At 38.3% G+C, this 20,151-nt stretch overlaps 3 protein-coding genes across 7 annotated transcripts in view; 1 reads left to right on the top strand and 2 right to left on the bottom strand.

Annotated features, from left to right (window-relative positions):
• Positions 1–19,915, top strand: part of LOC144030830 (uncharacterized) — a 34,220-nt gene extending 14,305 nt beyond the window's left edge. For 2 of the 4 annotated variants that reach the window (XR_013287369.1, XR_013287366.1), the window contains 3 exons: positions 1,948–2,068; positions 5,138–5,246; positions 8,032–8,640. The gene's annotated coding sequence lies outside the window, so the exon portion shown is untranslated. Of the gene's footprint in view, positions 1–1,947; positions 2,069–3,585; positions 3,680–5,137; positions 5,247–8,031; positions 8,641–19,463 lie in introns of those variants that run through there. The other 2 variants (XR_013287367.1, XR_013287368.1) reach the window with 2 other exon arrangements.
• Positions 1,202–3,695, bottom strand: LOC144030828 (uncharacterized). Its single transcript, XM_077537448.1, has 4 exons — positions 3,548–3,695; positions 2,434–2,502; positions 2,082–2,363; positions 1,202–1,685 (listed from the first exon to the last, which is right to left on the bottom strand). The coding sequence occupies exons 1-4, from the start codon at positions 3,548–3,550 to the stop codon at positions 1,362–1,364; spliced, it is 678 nt and encodes a 225-aa protein (XP_077393574.1). The 5' UTR covers positions 3,551–3,695; the 3' UTR covers positions 1,202–1,361.
• LOC144030827 (uncharacterized) lies at positions 7,347–10,163 on the bottom strand. 2 transcript variants are annotated; one of them, XM_077537447.1, is made up of 4 exons: positions 10,038–10,163; positions 8,518–8,586; positions 8,166–8,447; positions 7,347–7,769 (listed from the first exon to the last, which is right to left on the bottom strand). In XM_077537447.1, exons 1-4 carry the CDS (start codon positions 10,059–10,061, stop codon positions 7,446–7,448), a joined length of 699 nt encoding a protein of 232 aa, XP_077393573.1. In that variant the 5' UTR covers positions 10,062–10,163; the 3' UTR covers positions 7,347–7,445. The 2 variants fall into 2 exon arrangements, with proteins under 2 accessions (XP_077393573.1, XP_077393572.1); XM_077537446.1 differs by lacking the exon at positions 10,038–10,163 and having other exon boundaries at positions 8,518–8,619.
• Positions 19,916–20,151: the final 236 nt, after the last annotated feature.

Raw genomic sequence — 20,151 nt, 5'->3', positions numbered from 1 at the left:
ACCATCCAATTATTATTATTATTCCTACATAATAAAGAGATTAACATTGAACGGCAAGGCAAACTAAAACTTGCATGGCTATGCAAACAGGTAAGCATCACATCTGCCTGGAATTTACAATCAAAGGTAAATTGAATGACCCACACTACACATAAAAAAGAACAAAGTACCTCACATAAAGTGATCTGCACATATCCTTGTATGTTTTGATTGTGCAAAGCGGCCACATCGAAGATTTGACAGCCATCGTGCTCATATTCTTCCTCACAACGGTTTCGTCCCCCTCTTCCTTCCAGGTTTTCAACCAATTAATGATTTCTAATATCTAGTTGAGCGTTTTAGAGCAACTGTAGACAGTGCAGTAGTTCAACATTGATGTGATGGCAGATTGAGCGACTATTTTGACTCTTTTCTAAGCCCCGCAAACTGTTATGTAACTCACTTGCGTCCCACCGGTCCACCAGCATGCCTGCCTTTGCACACAAATGTGATGTCACACGTGTAGAGTCTATAACAATGTTTCATTTTCTTTGTTTGTTTTCCCCATTTCTACATTTGGGTCTTATAAAAACTTGGCTGTACTAAAAATATACAGTAGATCATATCATTATCTTTGCTGAAAAATGCTAAACTAAGGCGCATTCAATTGAAAAAAGAAGTCTTAAATTGAAAATATGTTTTACCTAATCTATCCTTTACACAAAGCACAAGTAGCTATTTATTTGATGAATTTTGTGATACATGAAAGAGTGAAATTACCAAATTACTGTCCACATTGATGACAAATAGAAAGGTTTCAAATCTTTTACATTTGTTGCAGTTTTCTGACAGTCGTATTGTATTGTTCTTTAACAAATAGAAAATAATTTACCATTAATAACTAAGTAAAACTGTCAAATATGTTATTTTATCATTTCATCAATCATCTTTTATGTAATCTGACTTGTCACTATGTCATTGAAAAAAATAGTTCACCTCCATGTTGAAACAGTCATTTTTCATTTCAGTATTTTAGTTTTTGCAATACATAAATAGCAATTATTGATTAACACATGGTTGAAAGGCACATAGGAATTTGATTATGTTACTAATATTTTATTACTTTCAGTATACAAACATCAATACAGTCTGCAAAATGTTTATTTTGGAAATTTTTATTTAAAATTTTTTTTTATTTAATAATTGTAATATTTACAATCAATAAAAACAAAGACAACTATTTAAAAAGATAAATGAATAAAAAGTACAAATGTAAAAAACGGGATTGGTCACCCGACTAAACGAAAAGGCCGTCACCCTCTCGCAGGTCACCTTTTTCTTCTCTTTTTTTTCAGCCTCCTCCTTTTTCTTCATCTTTCTTTTCACACACATTTTGTATCTTTCTTATCTTTCCTTTCTTGCTCCTTCTTTTCTTTCTTCTCCTTCTCACACTCATTCCTTTGCTTCTTTTCTTTTCTCTCATGTTCCTTCCTTTCTTTCTTCTCCTTTTCCTCACGCTCCTTCTTTTGCAACTTTAGTCTCCTCTTGTACTCTTTCCTTTCTTTTTTCTCTTTGGCCTCACGCTCCTTCTTTTCCTTTCTTTCTTTCTTCTCTTTACCGGCACGCTCCTTATTGTTCCTTTCTTTCTCTTCTTTTCTTCTCCATGTCTCTTCCTTTTCATTTGTCTCTGTGTTCATGCCGTCACTCTGAAAATGAAAGAGAGACACCAATTGTGAATTAAACAATTCATCAATCCTATCAAAATTTCATACACTTGTGCTGGCGCCTGCTGTCGGCTTGAAATGACATCACACACCTGCACTCTTAGGTGCTATGATGTCATTTTGAGTCGACAGCTAGTGGCGAAATGGCAAACACCTGCAATAGATAAAGCCAGGTGGACTTTCATGCTTAATCCATAGTCCAGACACTTTTAATGACGCTAAAATCTAAACATGTTTTATACAGGAAAACACATGGGAAACTTGCAAGCTCCACAAAGAAAAGCCAAACTCAGGAGTCTGTGAGGCAGACATCCTAACCACTAGAGCACCGTACTGCACACAATTCAACCAATAGAAGAAAGGAGGTGAGGAGCTAACCGTTAAGCTGCCATTTTGTCCCACGAAGCATCTGACAAGACTCTCGGTGTCATGGTGGTGTTGGTTGGAGAGTTCTGGCTGGATGCACATGGTCTCCATCAAGGCCTCCAGACGCCCCTCGAGCTCCTCGGCTCTCTTCTCCCACTTTAGGCGCTTTCGTCGCTGCCTCTCAAGTTGTGAGGCCTTGGCGCAGAGCAGATGGGCCAATTGCAGCTCGCGTGGGCTCCAGTCGCTCTCCTCATACTCAAAATATGCCTTTATGTCTTCAAAAGTTTGCAAGTCCTGAGCAAACAACAAAACAGACATTAGAAGCAGTGGTGAAAGTGGGCCGGAACGGTCTGGCACTACGTACCGGTACAAGATTCTGAGCCGTAACGATCCGGAATGGTGCTTCGCTCCCAAAAATATGATGGCTACGCAACTGTGAAAAAGAAAAAAAAAACAAAAACATGTTAAATAACCTGCCAGGCTGCCACACATGCATCGACCAACGTCAGATTTACATACACAAGTGTTAACAATTCTAATAATGTACTTCTGAATCGTTCCAGTGTGCTTGTGTAGAAAATCCGTTTCCACTGATATTTTTTTAATTTTTTTATTCGTAGAGTATATAAAAATACTGTTCCTGCGGTGCGCACGTTGGCCTCATGGGGTCAGTATAGTGACAGTATTGACTAGAGTACACGCTGAATATGAACCAAGACGAGTAAAAACAGAACGCTGTGATTTAGCTTAATTAAATAATACAACTCCTTTTCCATAGATTGGGGAGAATATGTGCCTCTGAGTATTGCTATATTATCTGTAAGTATGTGTTCGTACAGCATTTGTGTGTGAATATTCGTTATTAAAGGAATATCACTCCCGGAAGTCGATGCTAATTTCACGTTAGCAATAGTACCGTACATTGACTTTAGCATTTGGCGGCTGTATTTAAAACGAAATAAATATACAACGTACAATTCTTTTTGTTGTACTGTATTTAGTTTTACAGTAAACGCCACCTCGGGTGTCATTAAACAGTTTAAAATACTCTCAGAGTAACCGTACATGTAACCTGGTCCATTCAGGGTACTTTCCCAACGTTGGAACTATCACAACATGCGCACACCTTTGTTCGACACAACTGCTTTTCTTCCATTATAATGTTTTGAAAACTCGAAAGAGGTCATTCGAACATGGCATAATTTACTTTTATCAAGAAATTAAATGGCTGAGGAGGTTTTCTCTGAAAAAACAAATGACATGTACTGTACATATAGTAAGACTTCCCCCCCAAAAATGACATGATGTACATTGTACAGTAGTAAGACATTTAAAACACATGTATACTAAGGCTCTGATTGTACAATTTTTCTTTAAAATACATTATACATATATAGTTAGACTTAATTAGCTCCCCAAAAAGCAACATGATGCATATATTGGTATGATGTATAAATTTAGAAATATTTTTGACTTACCATGTTGACATGTGCTCGCTTTTCTCTGTGCTCTCTAGCTGGCTGTGTACAGGTGCAGAGTCAGAAGTGAGTATGAGTGGGACTGCAAAATTTACAATATATACCAGCAGTACGCAAGATCAGTTAATCAAAGAGCAATGAACATGAAAGAGGTCAACTTCTTTGGCGGGGCGTGGCCAAGACGCTGATTGGCTGGATGTGTGTGATGTCATTGGGGTATTCCCAAATTGATGTGTGACTTTGTTTATCAGCATGTTGATGTGTTTTGCATAGCAATACATCAGTTGTTTTATGAATTATTTGAAGATCATAATTATGCAGTGTCTTCTTAGTTACAGGCTTGACTTGACATGCTGTGTTTAACCCATTTAACACTTGCGTGGAAGTTTGAGCAGGTGTAATATTTCCAACTTCTATGTACTGTACTGTATTGCAATTTTTTCCTTGCCAGCTTCCAAACAATACCAAAGTTTTAGCTAACGGGCCAATTTTGTAAAAGTGCATGAAGATTTTAATCGTCACATTTAACTACACTGTGGTGATTAATGAAAGTCAGACTCACTTTTGTAACTAACTTGAGGGGGACAGTGATGCTCACCACAATTAGTGGAATGTTCATTAAATCACATGCCATATTTCTCACACACTATGCCTTGGCGATCATTTTGGGTTCATGTCAGTGGTCAGTTTTCCACAAACTGGCCAAAAATAAGAACACTAAAGAGACTGTGTAAAAAAGCACCTGTTCAAAAGATTTTTAGTTGGATAAAGTATTGCCATGTCTTAAAAAAGAAAAACTAAAGGATGTTTCCGCTTCTTTTGCCTATCGCAGTATCTCATTTGCATTGGTCATGTCGCTCTTGAGTAACGTCTGTTAAAATAAAAAAAAGAGACGCCATCAGTTAATTAATCAGTCCAGCAAGCTTCCATTTTTTTTTTTTATTCATTGTTAGGGTCACAGCCAGGTGAGCTGGAACCTGTTCCCACTGGCTTTGGCTGAGGGAAGGGGTTAAAAAAAAAAAAAAAAAAGCCTGCACACCCCTGTTCAAAGCTAGGTTTTTGTGATATAAAAAATTTACACCAAGATGTCAAAGCTTTTTTTCCCATACAAATGACCTGTGCAACTCGGTAGGAGAAAAAAAACAAAATCTATCCGCATAGGGAAATAGAAATTTTTTTAAATAATTGCTACAACATGTCAGAAAAAATGCCACCTGTTGCCGAAACTAACGTTTAATCTGTTGACCAACATGTAATTAAAAGCATTATATTTCAAAATTGGGAACAGCATTATCATGATTAATAAAGTATTTAGAGTACCAGTATGTATTACTGAAAAACAAAGTTGTTTATTTTTAAAAAACAGCTACAGCTACTTTTCTCAAAAAAAAAAAAAAAAAATACAAGACGTATAGTACCTTCTCCACACTGATTTGAAACAGTGACATTAGTAGGCTATGCATAAAATCTTTTGAACTTATCATGTTGCTCGTATTGTAGAACATGGACAGATGTATGCTGGATGGATGTTTACAAGTGCTCTACTGCTCACTTCTCTCTCCTCTGTGCTTGTTTGCTGGCTGTCAACAGGTGCAGTCAGAAGTGTGTGTGAGGCCTGCAAACTGTCCAATATATAAGATCAAGCATCGGGCGTGACCACGATGATGACGTCAGTGTGTTGCCATGGGGCGTGGCCAAGGTGTGCACGCCTGTTTTGAATTCATTCATTCTCTTGGAAACATGTTTAAGTTCTGTATAGTAAGACCTGAGTTGCGATTAAGAATGTTTGAAAGACCTCAGTTTTATGACGTAATTTTTACTAAGGCATCATATTTTATTTTGACTTCAGCCCACCTGCGTGATGACATCAGCGACTATCAAGATTTTTCTATGTTGATTTACAACACATGACGTAACTTGGGCTGATCAGCAATCACGGTGGGGGGCATTTTGCGCTCGTTTTTATGTGACAGATCCAGACTGTATTGCCATGTCAATCCTCTTCTTCTTTTATGCTATGGCTTCTTCTTCTATGTTTTCCGGTGACTTCCTGTGGCAACAGCGTCACCTCAGACTTGACATATACATTTCAGCCGTTCATCATCTTCTTGTGGACGCACACGTCTTGAAAAGTTTCCATGTGTATGAGATTTTTTTTTGATGAGCGAAGCCGCCTCTGTTTCCGTGTGGACATGGCCTGAATTCGCATGTGCAGTTATTTCATAACTACCGCATAATTCATGGCGTTGGTATTAAGAGAGCACCCAACATAATCAGTTACAAATAGGGAGATTATTTTTTTTTATCTATGGTATATCTTTTATATTATGTGTAACATGACAGTGCATTTATATGCAATTATTCATCATCTTCCTATTATTATTATTCATCCATCCATCCATTTTCTTGACCGCTTATTCCTCACAAGGGTCGCGGGGGGAGCTTGCGCCTATCTCAGCTGACTCTGGGCAGTAGGCGGGGTACACGCTGGACTGGTTGCCAGCCAATCGCAGGGAACACAGAGACGAACAACCATCCAATTATTATTATTATTCCTACATAATAAAGAGATTAACATTGAACGGCAAGGCAAACTAAAACTTGCATGGCTATGCAAACAGGTAAGCATCACATCTGCCTGGAATTTACAATCAAAGGTAAATTGAATGACCCACACTACACATAAAAAAGAACAAAGTACCTCACATATAAAGTGATCTGCACATATCCTTGTATGTTTTGATTGTGCAAAGCGGCCACATCGAAGATTTGACAGCCATCGTGCTCATATTCTTCCTCACAACGGTTTCGTCCCCCTCTTCCTTCCAGGTTTTCAACCAATTAATGATTTCTAATATCTAGTTGAGCGTTTTAGAGCAACTGTAGACAGTGCAGTAGTTCAACATTGATGTGATGGCAGATTGAGCGACTATTTTGACTCTTTTCTAACCCCCGCAAACTGTTATGTAACTCACTTGCGTCCCACCGGTCCACCAGCATGCCTGCCTTTGCACACAAATGTGATGTCACACGTGTAGAGTCTATAACAATGTTTCATTTTCTTTGTTTGTTTTCCCCATTTCTACATTTGGGTCTTATAAAAACTTGGCTGTACTAAAAATATACAGTAGATCATATCATGATCTTTGCTGAAAAATGCTAAACTAAGGCGCATTCAATTGAAAAAAGAAGTCTTAAATTGAAAATATGTTTTACCTAATCTATCCTTTACACAAAGCACAAGCAGCTATTTATTTGATGAATTTTGTGATACATGAAAGAGTGAAATTACCAAATGACTGTCCACATTGATGACAAATAGAAAGGTTTCAAATCTTTTACATTTGTTGCAGTTTTCTGACAGTCGTATTGTATTGTTCTTTAACAAATAGAAAATAATTTACCATTAATAACTAAGTAAAACTGTCAAATATGTTATTTTATCATTTCATCAATCATCTTTTATGTAATCTGACTTGTCACTATGTCATTGAAAAAAATAGTTCACCTCCATGTTGAAACAGTCATTTTTCATTTCAGTATTTTAGTTTTTGCAATACATAAATAGCAATTATTGATTAACACATGGTTGAAATGCACATAGGAATTTGATTATGTTACTAATATTTTATTACTTTCAGTATACAAACATCAATACAGTCTGCAAAATGTTTATTTTGGAAATTTTTATTTAATTTTTATTTTTATTTAATAATTGTAATATTTACAATCAATAAAAACAAAGACAACTATTTAAAAAGATAAATGAATAAAAAGTACAAATGTAAAAAACGGGATTGGTCACCCGACTAAACGAAAAGGCCGTCACCCTCTCGCAGAAGGTCACCTTTTTCTTCTCTTTTTTTTTCAGCCTCCTCCTTTTTCTTCATCTTTCTTTTCACACACATTTAGTATCTTTCTTATCTTTCCTTTCTTGCGCCTTCTTTTCTTTCTTCTCCTTCTCACACTCATTCCTTTGCTTCTTTTCTTTTCTCTCATGTTTCTTCCTTTCTTTCTTCTCCTTTTCCTCACGCTCCTTCTTTTGCAACTTTAGTCTCCTCTTGTACTCTTTCCTTTCTTTTTTCTCTTTGGCCTCACGCTCCTTCTTTTCCTTTCTTTCTTTCTTCTCTTTAGCGGCACGCTCCTTATTGTTCCTTTCTTTCTCTTCTTTTCTTCTCCATGTCTCTTCCTTTTCATTTGTCTCTGTGTTCATGCCGTCACTCTGAAAATGAAAGAGAGACACCAATTGTGAATTAAACAATTCATCAATCCTATCAAAATTTCATACACTTGTGCTGGCGCCTGCTGTCGGCTTGAAATGACATCACACACCTGCACTCTTAGGTGCTATGATGTCATTTTGAGTCGACAGCTAGTGGCGATATGGCAAACACCTGCAATAGATAAAGCCAGGTGGACTTTCATGCTTAATCCATAGTCCAGACAGTTTTAATGACGCTAAAATCTAAACATGTTTTATACAGGAAAACACATGGGAAACTTGCAAGCTCCACAAAGAAAAGCCAAACTCAGGAGTCTGTGAGGCAGACATCCTAACCACTAGAGCACCGTACTGCACACAATTCAACCAATAGAAGAAAGGAGGTGAGGAGCTAACCGTTAAGCTGCCATTTTGTCCCACGAAGCATCTGACAAGACTCTCGGTGTCATGGTGGTGTTGGTTGGAGAGTTCTGGCTGGATGCACATGGTCTCCATCAAGGCCTCCAGACGCCCCTCGAGCTCCTCGGCTCTCTTCTCCCACTTTAGGCGCTTTCGTCGCTGCCTCTCAAGTTGTGAGGCCTTGGCGCAGAGCAGATGGGCCAATTGCAGCTCGTGTGGGCTCCAGTCGCTCTCCTCATACTCAAAATATGCCTTTATGTCTTCAAAAGTTTGCAAGTCCTGAGCAAACAACAAAACAGACATTAGAAGCAGTGGTGAAAGTGGGCCGGAACGGTCTGGCACTACGTACCGGTACAAGATTCGGAGCCGTAACGATCCGGAATGGTGCTTCGCTCCCAAAAATATGATGGCTACGCAACTGTGAAAAAGAAAAAAGAAAAAAAAACATGTTAAATAACCTGCCAGGCTGCCACTGTCGCAGCGCGTATGCGGAGCGCCGTGTCTGTGTGGTTCTAAAGTTTAGAACCACACAGACACGGCGCTCCGCATACGCTTACCACGTACTGCGCGTAGGGCACCAACTGCCTAAGGGGGCACCAAAAAACAAATCAAGCCCGTAAAAATAATCATATTAGTAATTATAATATCAGTGTCTAATATTTAAAATAAAAGCTTGTAAAGCATGTTAATAAATACAATCAATAACGTAGCATTATTTACTCCACGAGCGGTATCGCTGGTCTACGTTGGTGCCCCCCCTCCCCTAGTAGTTTGTTCCTATTAGGGAAAGGGGGAGGGTAGCGGGGTGCACTTTTGCTCCAACGAAACAAACTACTAGGGAAAGGGGGAGGGGGTGGGGTATACTTTATGCTTCAATCGGCGGAAAAGAAAAAACAATGAGATGATGCTCGCGCGTCACTTGCAGGTATGACAATGACAATTTGTTTATTTTGTAGCAGCTACGTTTACATGACCACAGTTAGCAAAAAACAAACAAAAAAACACTCCAAACCGCCGCAGTGGAATGGTTGTGACCAGCACGTTCATTATACGGTATGTTAAATGGAATGTGACGAGACAATATTGTTTCATATGGAACGGCCAAGAGCGGCATGTACTGGTAAAAGTGTAATTTGAAAATAATAATAATAATCATCTTAAGGCTAAGAAGATTTCCTCATTTCATATTCATAGTTTTAACATTATGTCCAGAATTTTTACATAGTGCCCTATCAGTCCTTCTCTAAAAAGGTAGATTATTAAAATTTTCATGTACCTGTGTTTTAAATATAGGCCTGCACAATACCATAATCCTAATCAATTTAGAAAATGTTTGTACCATGGTTGGTTCAAAACCATATTTCATTGTAGAATCCCTGAATATTGTCTTGTATTTCTGAATACAGGATCAATGCTTCAATATGTTCAAGGAGCATTTCATACCCTAACATAAATGCGGAAATTGCACAAAAGCTGTCATATGATGACCTGATAGCCGATTTTGCAGCCCAGAAATGTAGACATGTGCCTCTGTAGGGCCTCTACTAACTTGCTTGCACTTTGTTTATTTCCAGATGTTTATTTGTTAATAGTAGTGGCATTGAGTTTTATTTTAATTCATTTAGCTTTATTTATTTTGAGTATTTGCTGTCATTGTTAGTTTTATAAAGACTTATTATTTATCACTTATTTTTGTGAACATTTTTAAAACTTCAATATTGACACTTAGAAGTAGGGCTGGGTATCGATTCAGATTTCCAGAATCGATTTAATTCGATTCACAAGGGCCCGATTCAATTCATAATTCACAACGATTTTCGATTCAGTTGAGAAATTCATGCAGCACATATTTTAGACAGTCAAAAGTACCAATGCTGGATCCGGTGAGGTCATCGAACGGTATGGCCGCTTCGACAGATAGCTCTCCAGCGAATCTAACTCAATCAACCCGTAAAAGCTGTATATTGTTAATTACATTACAAAACTAAACGCGAGGTACACGGGGAGAATATGGGGAAAAGAGATGGACGTTCGAAACCTGTTAATGAAGAAAGGCACGGCGAAGAAAGCGTGCTTGCCCCAGATGCTAGCGGCGACGCCGGTGCAAATGCTAACAAGGCCCCAACCCTTCCAGCTACTACACCGATTATGACTGTTTTGGAGGAACTACGGGATTTCCGTAAAGATTTCCAGGACTTTAAAGCGGAGCTGACCGCTGTAAACCAGCGGATTGTTGAAGCTGAAACTCGAATTGACGACGTGGAAGATCGAGTCCAAAATGTGGAGCAAGTTTTAGCCAAGATGCTAAAAGTCATGACCGAACAAGAAAATAAACTAGTGGACCAAGAAAGTAGATCTCGAAGAGTGAATTTGAGGCTGTACAATGTCCGCGAAGGGGCAGAGAGTGGATCAACGATGGTGGATTATGTGGAGAAATTACTTCGGAGCAGCCTGGCCATTCCTCCGAGTATGAATCTCGGCATCGAAAGAGCACACAGAGCGCTGGGCCCTCGACCCAGGCCAATGGAGAAAGGAGAGGAAAAGCCGCGCTCTATAATTGTGGCTTTTGCGCGCTACACTACAAAAGAAGAAGTTCTCCGAAAGGCGTGGACTAAAAAAACAGTCCTCTGGGAAGAGAGGAGAATATATTTTGATCAAGACTATCCTCCGGCCATTCTACAAAGACGTAAGGAATATGCAGAAGCGAAAGGGGTTCTGAAGCGGCACAACATCAGATTTCAGACCCCATACCCTTACAAATTAAGGGTGTTCTATGAAAATGGAACCAAGCTATACCAGTCGGCGGAGGAGGCAACCACTGACATGATCGCCAGAGGACTGCCGGTTACCAAGGTAACGAAGAGGGAGACCCTGACGGAGCAACTTGCACGGTTTGCGTGGACGGCAACAGGAGGGCGAAAGCGACGCGATGCCGGAGACAAACGTGAAAAGGCCATCCGGGAAAAACTGAAGGTCTACAGGAGGCAGACATCTCCCACCGTTGAAGATGGAGGAAACAAGGACGTTCAAAGCTAGGATGTGGTTAAATATTCCTTCCATCTCTTTTTCTACTAAATGAGGATCAAAATTGGAGAGACAAATGACTTGTGACGGATAGAGCGTTTATGGGGGCCCTTTTTCTCCCGCGAGAAGAGGCCTTTCCCCTATTGACAGTTTTCACTACCTTACTTCAGGGTCATTTGGAAGAGACCCCTGCCTTGGATCAACATTTTTTATTCTTTTTCCTTTGTTCAATCTATTTTTTGTTGACACATTGTGGTGTTTTTGTTATTCTGTTTTGTTTTTTTTGCATCTCAGGGAGTAGACCAATTGTTTGCATCTTGATCCATGTTGAATATCTGACTCAAAAACTATGGTTAATGGTCCAGTAAAATTTCTTTCTTTCAATGTGAAGGGGCTGACAAATCCGGTGAAGAGATTTAGAATCTTAACCAAGGTGAAAAAAGAACAAGCACAAGTGGTGTTTTTACAAGAGACCCATTTGACTGACAGTGAGCATGAAAAATTAAAGCGGATGGGATTCACAAGTGTGTTTTATTCTTCATACAAGTCGGGCCGGAGACGAGGGGTAGCAATTCTCATTTCAAATAAGTTAAATTTTGAAAAAACATTTGAAATGAAAGACAAAGAGGGGAGATTTATATTACTTAGAGGCAGTATAGATGGTAATTTAGTTACGTTTATGAATGCTTATGTACCCCCAGGTAGCGATTTGAGTTTGTATCAGAAAATTATAACCATTATGGTTACTGAAACTAATGGTTGTTTGATATGTGGTGGAGACCTGAACATCCGTATGCGACCAGAACTTGATAGTTCTAATGGGAAGGCTCCAGACAACAACGGTTTACACAAAAAAGTATGTGCACTTTTCGAAGAAGTGGGCTTAATTGACATATGGAGGGATTGTCACCCATCGAGGAGGGACTATACATATTACTCAATACCACATTCTGTTTACACAAGGATAGATTATTTCATAACCTTTTCAAACAACATTGATAGAATTCAGTCATGTGACATAGGTACAATAGATGTTAGTGATCATGCACCCTTGTATTTAACAGTAGATTTTAATTTGTGCCCCAAAATGACTACATGGAAACTAAATTCAAGTATGCTTAAAGATACTATTTTCAAGGAACAAATTAAAAAAGAAATACAAGACTTTCTTGACATTAACGACAATGGTGAGGTCTCTCCTTCGATGCTTTGGGATGCACTCAAGGCGGTAGTACGTGGTCAAATTATAGCAATAACTTCATATAAAAAAAAAGATAAGAAATAGAACATTGGAAGAATTACAGAATAAATTAAAAGAATTGGAAAAGGAACATAAACAGTCTATAACACCGAGCATTTTTGAAGAAATTAAGCAGACCAGGAATGAAATAAATAATTTGACAACCCAAAATATACAGAAAAAATTAATGTTCCTTAAACAAAAATATTACGAAAGTGGATCTAAATCGCAGAAAATACTAGCATTGGAAATTGAAAAAGAAGATTTCTGAAAATACAGTAATGAAAATTAAAGACCCCAGGACACAAAATATAAAAAATAAATTACAAGATATTCATAAAGCGTTTGAATCATTTTATAAATCATTGTATTGAAAAGTCCAGGGAGGTAATGACAAAGAAATTGATAGATTGCTACACTCACTGAATCTCCCAACTCTGACTGAAGAGCAAAATAGAAAACTGACAGCAGATATATCAGAAGTTGAACTTGGGAAGGCCATTGGTAGGTTAAAGTCGAACACCTCACCAGGTTCAGACGGCTATACAGCTCAGTGGTATAAGGAATTGAAAACAGAGCTATGCCCTATACTACTTTCAACATTTAACTGGGTTATGAAAAAGGCACAAATACCACCAAGTTGGAAAGAGGCAATTATTACAGCAATACCAAAGGAAGGCAAAGACAAAATTGAGTGCAGCTCATAGACCAATTTCAATTCTCAACACAGATTATAGGTTATTCACCACTATAATAGCTAGGCGATGGAGGAATTTTTACCACAGCTGATAAATAATGACCAAACGGGCTTTATAAGAAACCGGCAGACACACGATAATATACGTAGAACTCTTCATGTTACAAATCATTTACAAAAGAATACAATGGAAGCATTACTTATAAATGTTGACGCTGAAAAAGCTTTTGATTCTGTCAGATGGAACTTTCTTTATAGAACACTGTACAAATTTGGGTTTAATGACTCAATCATTCAACTTATTGAGGCATTATACACTGGCCCAACTGCAAGAATAAAAATTCATGGTTACTTGTCAAACAGTTTTGGGCTGGAAAGAGGCACACGGCAGGGTTGCCCATGCTCACCACTTTTATTTGCATTGTATCTAGAACCTTTAGCCAAATCTATAAGACAAAACACGCATATTAAGGGTGTAACAGTCGGTGGCAGGGAACACAAGTTGGCCTGCTATGCAGACGACATTTTGATTTACTTGGGACAGCCTACTATCTCCCTTCCCAAAGTTATGCAGCAATTTGAACAATACGGCTGGCTATCTGGATATAAGATAAATATAAATAAAACTCAAACACTTTCATACAATTATAATCCACCAGTGGAGATAACTTCTAAATATCCTATGAGGTGGCAAGCTGAATCCTTGAAATATTTGGGCATCATAATCCAGAAAGATCAGAAAAAACTTTATGAATATAATTATATTCCACTGAGTAGAAAGATAAATGAAGATTTGAAACGGTGGAATTTAATTCCCTATTTATCATTATATTCACGGATTGAATCAATCAAAATGGTTGTCTTACCAAGATTACTTTATCTTTTTCAGACTTTGCCAGTACAGATTGATCAACACCGATTTAACGAATGGGATAAAATGATATCAAGATATGTATGGCAGGGGAAAAAATCGAGGGTGTCTTTTAAGACTTTGCAATTAGCAAAAGAGAAGGGAGGATGGGGCCTCCCATCTTTGAAGAACTATTATACACACAGATGAAGGTGTTGATGAACTGGTGTGATGCATCCTATGACTCACAGTGGAAAAATATTGAAGAGAAAATCCTTCCTCTCCCAATACAGGCAACTCTGGCTGATGCAAACATTCAATACTACATTGACAGAGTAGAAAACCCATGGGTGCAATGCACTCTTACCATTTGGAAAGGCATAGTAAAGGAGTATAATTTGAAAAAAGATATTGTAATGTTAAAATGGTTTGCCTATGACTCTGATTTTTTACCAAACAAAATGGATACCCGTTTTAAAACCTGGACTCATAAAGGGATAACAACTTTGAGTAAATTGATTCAGGATGGGAAAGTGGTCAGTTTTGAGACAATTGCACATAAATATTCTTTGGAAAGGCAGGATTTTTATCGATATTTGCAATTACGTCACTATATAGACAAAAATGTCACTGTGATTCCTGAGATTAATAAGGATTTATTGCAACTATTTAGAAATTCTTACAATGGAAAGACAAATACTAAGCTTATTTCCTTCTGGTACAGATGGCTAACAAGTCATAATACACATTTAACTAAACATGTGAGAACAAAGTGGGAGAAAGACGCGGGAATAAGCATATCAGAAGAGGAATGGACTACAACATGGAAGCTTGTGTGGAAATCAACCAACTCCTACAAATGGAAAGAATTTGGATGGAAAACTCTAATAAGGTACTTTATCACACCATGTCAGACTACACACTACGTTGGAGCCCCTTCTACATGTTGGAGAAAGTGTGGAGCTCAACGAGCAAATCATTTTCATATACTATGGGACTGTCCACTCATTAGACACTACTGGAAGGAAATTCATGGTGCACTACAAGACATTTTTGATTGTGTCTTTCCATTTGGAATGAAGACTGTGTATTTTGGATGTCTATTTCAGGATTGGAGTAGAAAAGATAAATATTTACTAGGTACTTTATTGATTGCAAGCAAAAAAAACGATAACGAAAAAATGGTTATCACCGGATATCCCTGATATGTCAACATGGTGGGATATAGTAACAAATATTTACGAAATGGAAAGATTAACATCAATTGTGAATCAGAACCATGGTTGGTTTGAGAAATGTTGGGAAAAATGGTTACGGTACATTAAAATAAAAAATCCCACTTTAATTCTAAACTAGGATAATCTGGAAAATATTTATGGTCACTCCCTGATGTTCTTGATGCTATATTGGTTATATTGTTTAGTATTTTAAAACATTTATGCTTAGGGCACCAAAATGGCTAGCGCCGGCCCTGGAACCACTAAGGTGTTTTTGCCTTCAGCTAAGCCCCGCCCTTTAAATTGCATCACATTATTTACAAACTTTGAAGGGGTCTATTTAACCGCTTGCTTCTCACAAGGGTCGCGGGTGTGCCGAAGCCTATTTCAGTATCCCAGCTGGCTTCGGGCAGGAGGCGGGTTATTCCCTGAACTGGTTACATTTTGCAAAGCAAACATTTTGAAGTGCAAATACAAGTTTTTTTTTTGTTTGTTTGTTTTTTAAACAAGTAAATACATTTTACATCAGTAAATAAATAGAAGTGGTGAATAAAGAGATAAATAAATACATAAATAAGTCGACTAAACATCAAACTCATACACACCACAAAACACCAGGAACAAGTCTCTCATGGTGCGCCAAAAGCCAAAGAATACAGATTTGTTTTAAGACGTGTTTTAAAAATTGGATACAGATAAATAAAAAAATAATTAAAACAAGCAAAACAAACAAACAAACTATTTGGTTCAATGACATAGTGACAAGTAAGATTACATAAAAGATGATTGATTAAATGATGAAATAAAATATTTGTCAGCTACTTAGTTATTAATGGTAAATTATTCTCTCTTGTTTTTTAAAGAACAATACAGTACAACTGGGAGAAAGCTGCAACAAATGTAAAAGTTTTGAAACCTTTCTATTATCTGGCTTAGAAAATTAATGACATCATATACTATATTTTGTCAATAATGTGGATGGATATGTTGTAATTTAAATCTTTCGTGTATCACAAAATTCTGCCATTTCATCAAATAAATAGCTAGGACAGATTAGGTAAAACATATTCTCAATTTTAGACTTCTTTTTTTAATTAAATGCGTACATGCATTATATTTTTAGCACAGCTAAGTTATAAGACCCGAATGTATGGGATAAACATCCATCCATCCATCCATCCATCCATCCATTTTCTTTACCGCTTACACCTCACAAGGGTCGCAGGGGCTGCTGGAGCCTATCCAAGCTGGCTACGGGCAGTAGGCGGGATACACCCTGAACTTGTTGCCAGCCAACTGGAGGGCACACGGAGACGAACAACCACAAGCACACCTAGGGACAATGGACTAAATGTTATTCAAATTGAGGGGGCGGTCCGACCCGTGTTTTGGGTTGGGCTCCGCGGTTGCAAACAGCCTTTCATTGGTCGAATGAGCGGCTCGGCGAACAAGGAAGTCTCGCCGGCTTGCATTGGAGAGCTCCAGCAATGGATGACTATCTTGTCCACTGTCGACTTGTTGTCTAGCAAGTTGAGACTTGCAACCATAGGGATGGGGTACTCGAGGACCGGGGTTGAGAAACACTGTGCCTTGCCAGTCGCGAATGCTCCAGTACCTGCTAACACAATGACAGAAAATCAAAGTTATTTTTCAAATGACTATTGTGGGGTATATGCCACGGAAGACGCGGGACTTCCGTGTTTTTGCACATCAGCTTTGATTCCGGTTCCGGGTCGCGTTCCAACACCCGCATCCCCCACCCCTGTGCCCCTCAACCGTGTGCTTGCGTCAATGGGCAGGAGCGCGCAGGGAGTCTCTGAAGTGCTTCGGAGTAGCATTAGTTTTTTTTTCTTGAATGTGTATTACTTGTGCGCAATATTTAAAAAACATCATGGGAGCAACGTCATCTGAAGGTACTTTTCTATTGGCTGCTAATAGATGACGTCACTTCTGTGTGACATACTTTCAAACTTTTCAAACGTCATTATTCTGGTTTGTATAAAAATAAATTACTAAAACTCACATTTAAAATCATCCCTAAAGGCTCATGCATAAAATTAATTACTAAAGACTAAAACGAAGGACATAGTTAGTTTTAGTTAGTTTTGTAAACATAAAATGTAGTTTCAGTTAGTTTTCGTTATCTAAAAAGCATTTTCGTTTTTATTTTATTTCGGTAACAATATTGTTTTTTAAATTTTAGTTTTAGTTTTTTCATTAGTTTTAGTTAACTAAAATAACCTTTAATAGCACCTCGATACCCTCCCGTCTTACTTTGACCATCTCCAAACATTTTTGTTTTGTTTATTTTATTTGAACTGAGTCAAATGCCATTTTTAACATGTTGCGGGCCACTGAAAAATGGATGGCGGGCCGCAAATGGCCCCCGGGTCGTAGTTTGGACACCACTGCTTTAAACCAATAAACAATGTGACGAACTCACGGTAAAAAGCTATATGTGAGCTCCGTCTGTATAACACACCTGCAATTTGATCAGCACTTTATAAAAATGTACTGTTCTGTAAAGTACTTTGTTTCAGTTGCAGCTGTTGTGAAAGTGATATCCATCGAGTTGAGATGGTATGTCGCAATGCCATATAGTAACATCTAATGGTCAACTTTGTAACCTACATGTGATCCCACAAAATGGCTCTTACGTCCATCCATCCATCCATCCACGATTTTCTGTACCACTTACTCCTCACAAGGGTAGCGGGGGTGCTGGCGCCTATCCCAGCCAGCTTTGAGCAGTAGGCGGGGGACACCCTGAACTGGTTGTCAGCCAATCGCAGAGCACGCAGAGACGAACAACCATCCATGCTCACACTCACACATATGGACAATTCAGTGTTCAATTAACCTGCCATGCATGTCTTTGGAATGTGGGAGGAGAGTACCCGGAGAAGACCCAAGCGGGCACGGGTAGAACATGCAAACTCCATCCAGGAAGGCCGAGGCCTTGACTTGATCTTTCGTCCTCAGCACTGGGAGGCGAACGTGCTAACCACTCTCACACCGTGCCGCCCTGGCTCTTACATCTTTATTTTAAAATATACAGTCAGTAAATAATGTTAATGTGTCATGGAAATCAGTAAAAGTGTCTTGAGGTAGGGAGAGGTTTTAAATTGATTAATTGAATAAACACCCCAAAAATCAGAGTGAGACAATGATATGGCCGGCTAATTAATTTTGAACAAAAAAAAAAGCACTATTTTAGCATTCAGATGCTTAATCTAAAATAATTACATTGACTAACTATAACAACTACTTTAATGTTTTCTAAAGTACTGTAAATCTGTCCTGTTGGTAAAACATGAATGCTCATAATGAAATTCAAGTTGCCTGATGCAACACGTTCAAAAAAATGAAATAGCAAAATGAAAGCAACCACAAGAAAAAAGAAATTTTATTTTTGAAAACATATATTCATCAAATTGTGACTCAAGAGGTTTCGGTCTGAGCCTATCCCAGCCGGCTTTGAGCAGTAGGCGGGGGACACCCTGAACTGGTTGCCAGCCAATCGCAGAGCACACAGAGACGAACAACCATCCACGCTCACACTTACACTGAGGGACAATTCAGAGTGTTCAATTAACCTGCCATGCATGTCTTTGGAATGTGGGCGGAGACTGGAGTACCCAGAGAAGACCCAAGCGGGCACGGGTAGAACATGCAAACTCCACCCAGGAAGGCCGAAGCCTGGACTCGATCTTGTGTCCTCAGCACTGGGAAGCGGATGTCTAAGCACTCTCACACCGTGCCGCCCTGGCTCTTACGTCTTTATTTGAAAATATACAGTCAATAAATAATGTTAACGCGTCAACATGGAAATCAGTAAAAGTGTCTTGAGGTAGGGAGAGGTTTTAAATGTTTTTTTTCTTTTTGTAGAATTTTATTTGAACAAAAAAAAAATGCAGTTTTAGCATTGAGATGCTTAATCTAAAAATAAATAAATAAATACATTGACTAACTATAACAACTACTTTAATGTTTTCAAAGTACTGTAAATCTGTCCTGTTGGTAAAACATGAATGCTCATAATGAAATTCAAGTTGCCTGATGCAACACGTTAAAAAAAAAAATGAAATAGCAAAATGAAAGCAACCACAAGGAAAAAGAAATTTTCTTTTTTATTTTTGAAAACATATATTCATCAAATTGTGACTCAAGAGGTTTCGGTCTGATGCTGAAACTTGTCAACTGTACTTTGCCTTTGTTTACAGCTCTTTAAGTGTGAGATTTAGCAAACCTGCAAATCTTTATTCAGGTCACAGGTTCCTGGCCCGAATGTATGGGATAAACAGGCCCAAAATCCTGGTGTGAAAGTTCACCATCAGATGGGATGGTTGTTCCAGCCTCCTGGGAAGGCCTGAAAACAGATGAACAACATCTGCCAAATCCAACATGCCATCTAACTCAAAGAACTTCAAAACAAAGGTGCATCACACTGGTCCTGACATCTTGTAACTCACTCGTGTCGACCGCCGGTCCTCCAGCATGGCTGCCTTTGCACTCGGCACACAAATGTGACATCACACGGGAAGGGCCTGTAGCAATGTTTACTTTGCTTTGTTTTTTTTTTAATCCCATTTCTACATTTAGGTCTTATGACCTGGCTGTACTGAAAGAAATATAGAGTAGATCTGTATATATTCTTTGTTTACCTAATCTGTCCTTTACACAAAGTACAAGCAGCTATTTTCTGATGAAACAGCAGTATTTTTTTTGACACACAAAAGAGTAAAATTACATCTGTCCACATTGATGACAAAATATAGCATATGATATCATTAATGTTCTAAGCCAGGTAACAGGTTTCAAAACGTTTACATTTGTTGCAGTTTTCTCCCAGCTGTACTGTATTGTTGTTTAAAAATTGAGAATAATTTACCATTAATTGTCACGATATCATTGAACTAAATAGTTCACCTGCATTATTGAAAAAGTCATTTTTC

Source organism: Festucalex cinctus, chromosome 11 (genome assembly GCF_051991245.1).
Source record: "Festucalex cinctus isolate MCC-2025b chromosome 11, RoL_Fcin_1.0, whole genome shotgun sequence".
NCBI classification, from domain to species: Eukaryota; Metazoa; Chordata; class Actinopteri; order Syngnathiformes; family Syngnathidae; genus Festucalex; species Festucalex cinctus.
The sequence above is the reverse complement of the archived record's forward strand: the minus strand, read 5'-3'. Positions and strand labels throughout refer to the sequence as shown.